At 42.6% G+C, this 1,830-nt stretch overlaps 1 protein-coding gene across 1 annotated transcript; it reads left to right on the top strand.

Annotated features, from left to right (window-relative positions):
* The first annotated feature begins 327 nt into the window (after positions 1-327).
* Positions 328-1,491, top strand: LOC116145148. The gene has a single exon (XM_031430580.1). It carries the CDS (start codon positions 328-330, stop codon positions 1,489-1,491), a length of 1,164 nt encoding a protein of 387 aa, XP_031286440.1.
* The last annotated feature ends 339 nt before the right edge of the window (positions 1,492-1,830 follow it).

Below are 1,830 nucleotides of genomic sequence, written 5' to 3' on the forward strand. Positions count from 1 at the left end.
TATCCTTATACAGTTTTTTTCTAAATACAACTCGTTCTCCAGACATGTATCCTCGGGATTCTCATTGAGGGATATTCAGAGGATACCTGACTGGAGGGGGGTTTTACATTTGGTATCAGAGCAAGTATTTTTTTTTTTACTTTAAAAAGGGGTGTTTTAAGATGTTTTCTATTCGGAGTCAGGCATTTATGAGAGTTGATGACAGTATCCCTCATGTAAAGTTCCGCTGCTCAAGTTGTCCGATCGCTGTAAGTATGTTTACCTAATTTTATGTAAGGATTGATTAGATGATTAACGTTATATGTGTGACTGTGATAGGGAATAAATATGAGGAAAACCAGGAGAACAGATCCAGGTCGCAGTGATGCTTCAAATGCACAAGATGTTCCAACTGCACCTGAAGCTCCTAACCCAGCAGCTGCTACTTCAAGCACTCCGGGTTTAGATGTTGCAACATTGGAGCGTATGATCCAAGAGGCTGTTAATAGAGCTTTAAGGAGAACCCCGCTGGAAAGTACAAGTGCTCCAGTAACCGCAGTGACAACCAATGTGGTACCAAGTCAAGCAGCAGGGACAAGTACTCCAGAAGCAATGGTTGTCCCAAAGCAGATTGAACCAATTTATGGCCTCTCAAGTAAACATCAGCCTCCAGAATTTTGTGGCACTAATGATCCAGTAGTAGCCGAACAATGGATCAAGTTGGTGGAGAAAGCTACTGCTCTATTTCCTATGACAGATCAAAAGAAGATCCGGTATGCTACGTACCTGTTGAGAGGAGATGCTATGACATGGTGGGAGCTTATGGAGCAGACTCAAGATACCACCACTCTCACTTGGTCAGGGTTCAAGGAATTGTTTGAGGAGCAGTACCGGACAGCAGACATGATATCCTCAAAACTACAAGAGTTTATTAGTCTGCAACAAGGAAATATGACGGTCAAAGAGTATTCAATCAAGTTCAACTCCTTGGCTAAGTTTGCACCCATACTGGTCAGTATACCACAGACCCGATTGGAGAGATTTGTGGGGGGACTTCATCCTACTATTGCTAGAGATGTTATGTCAGGTCATCAGCCCTCCCAAACATATAGTGAAGCACTCACTGGAGCCATTAGAGCAGAGGTCTACTTACGAAAGGAGACCAAATTAGCTCTTTCCCCAACAATGGCAAGTAGTCCTCTCCAGCTTGGCCAATCCAGTAGTGCAGAACAAGTTGTTAGCAAAGACGATAAGGGTAAAGGCAAGAAAGGAGTCTTACCTAAAGCCAACAGGAAGGACATGAAGAAAAAGGGCCAACAAAGGAAAGGTGAGATCAATTACTATAAGAAATGTCGGAGAAGACACCGGGGTGAATGTCTAGTGGGGACCAATGTTTGTTTCAGGTGTCGCCAGCTAGGTCATATTGCTAGAGATTGTCCCATTTGTTCTGCAACTTCAGTACCTGCAGTTGGAGGCATGACAACCAAGGTATATAATGTGGCCCAGATGTAGGTAGATGCCAGCCCTTCAGCAGTCACTGGTCAGTTATTATTCCATGGTACTCCCTTGTGATGCCATTTGGATTGACTAATGCACCTGCAATTTTTATGGACTTGATGAACAGAGTTTTTCATTATGTCCTTGACAAGTTCATAGTGGTGTTTATTGATGATATCCTAGTTTATTCCAAGACTTTAGAAGAACATGCCAAGCACTTGAGATTGAGTCGCACTGGCTATCAATGCGCCCCCTAATAGTGACCACCTACGTGTAATACCCAAGATATCAAAGGTATGTTCCTAACTCAAATAGTCCTTTAGATGTAATTTTATGTAAAAAGCATAAAATCTA

This window comes from Pistacia vera, unplaced genomic scaffold (genome assembly GCF_008641045.1).
Source record: "Pistacia vera cultivar Batoury unplaced genomic scaffold, PisVer_v2 Contig460, whole genome shotgun sequence".
In the NCBI taxonomy this organism is placed as follows: domain Eukaryota; kingdom Viridiplantae; phylum Streptophyta; class Magnoliopsida; order Sapindales; family Anacardiaceae; genus Pistacia; species Pistacia vera.

Bases quoted from the DNA above. Each gene is read 5' to 3' on its own strand.
- LOC116145148 (XM_031430580.1), top strand. From the start codon at position 328: ATGAGGAAAACCAGGAGAACAGATCCAGGTCGCAGTGATGCTTCAAAT.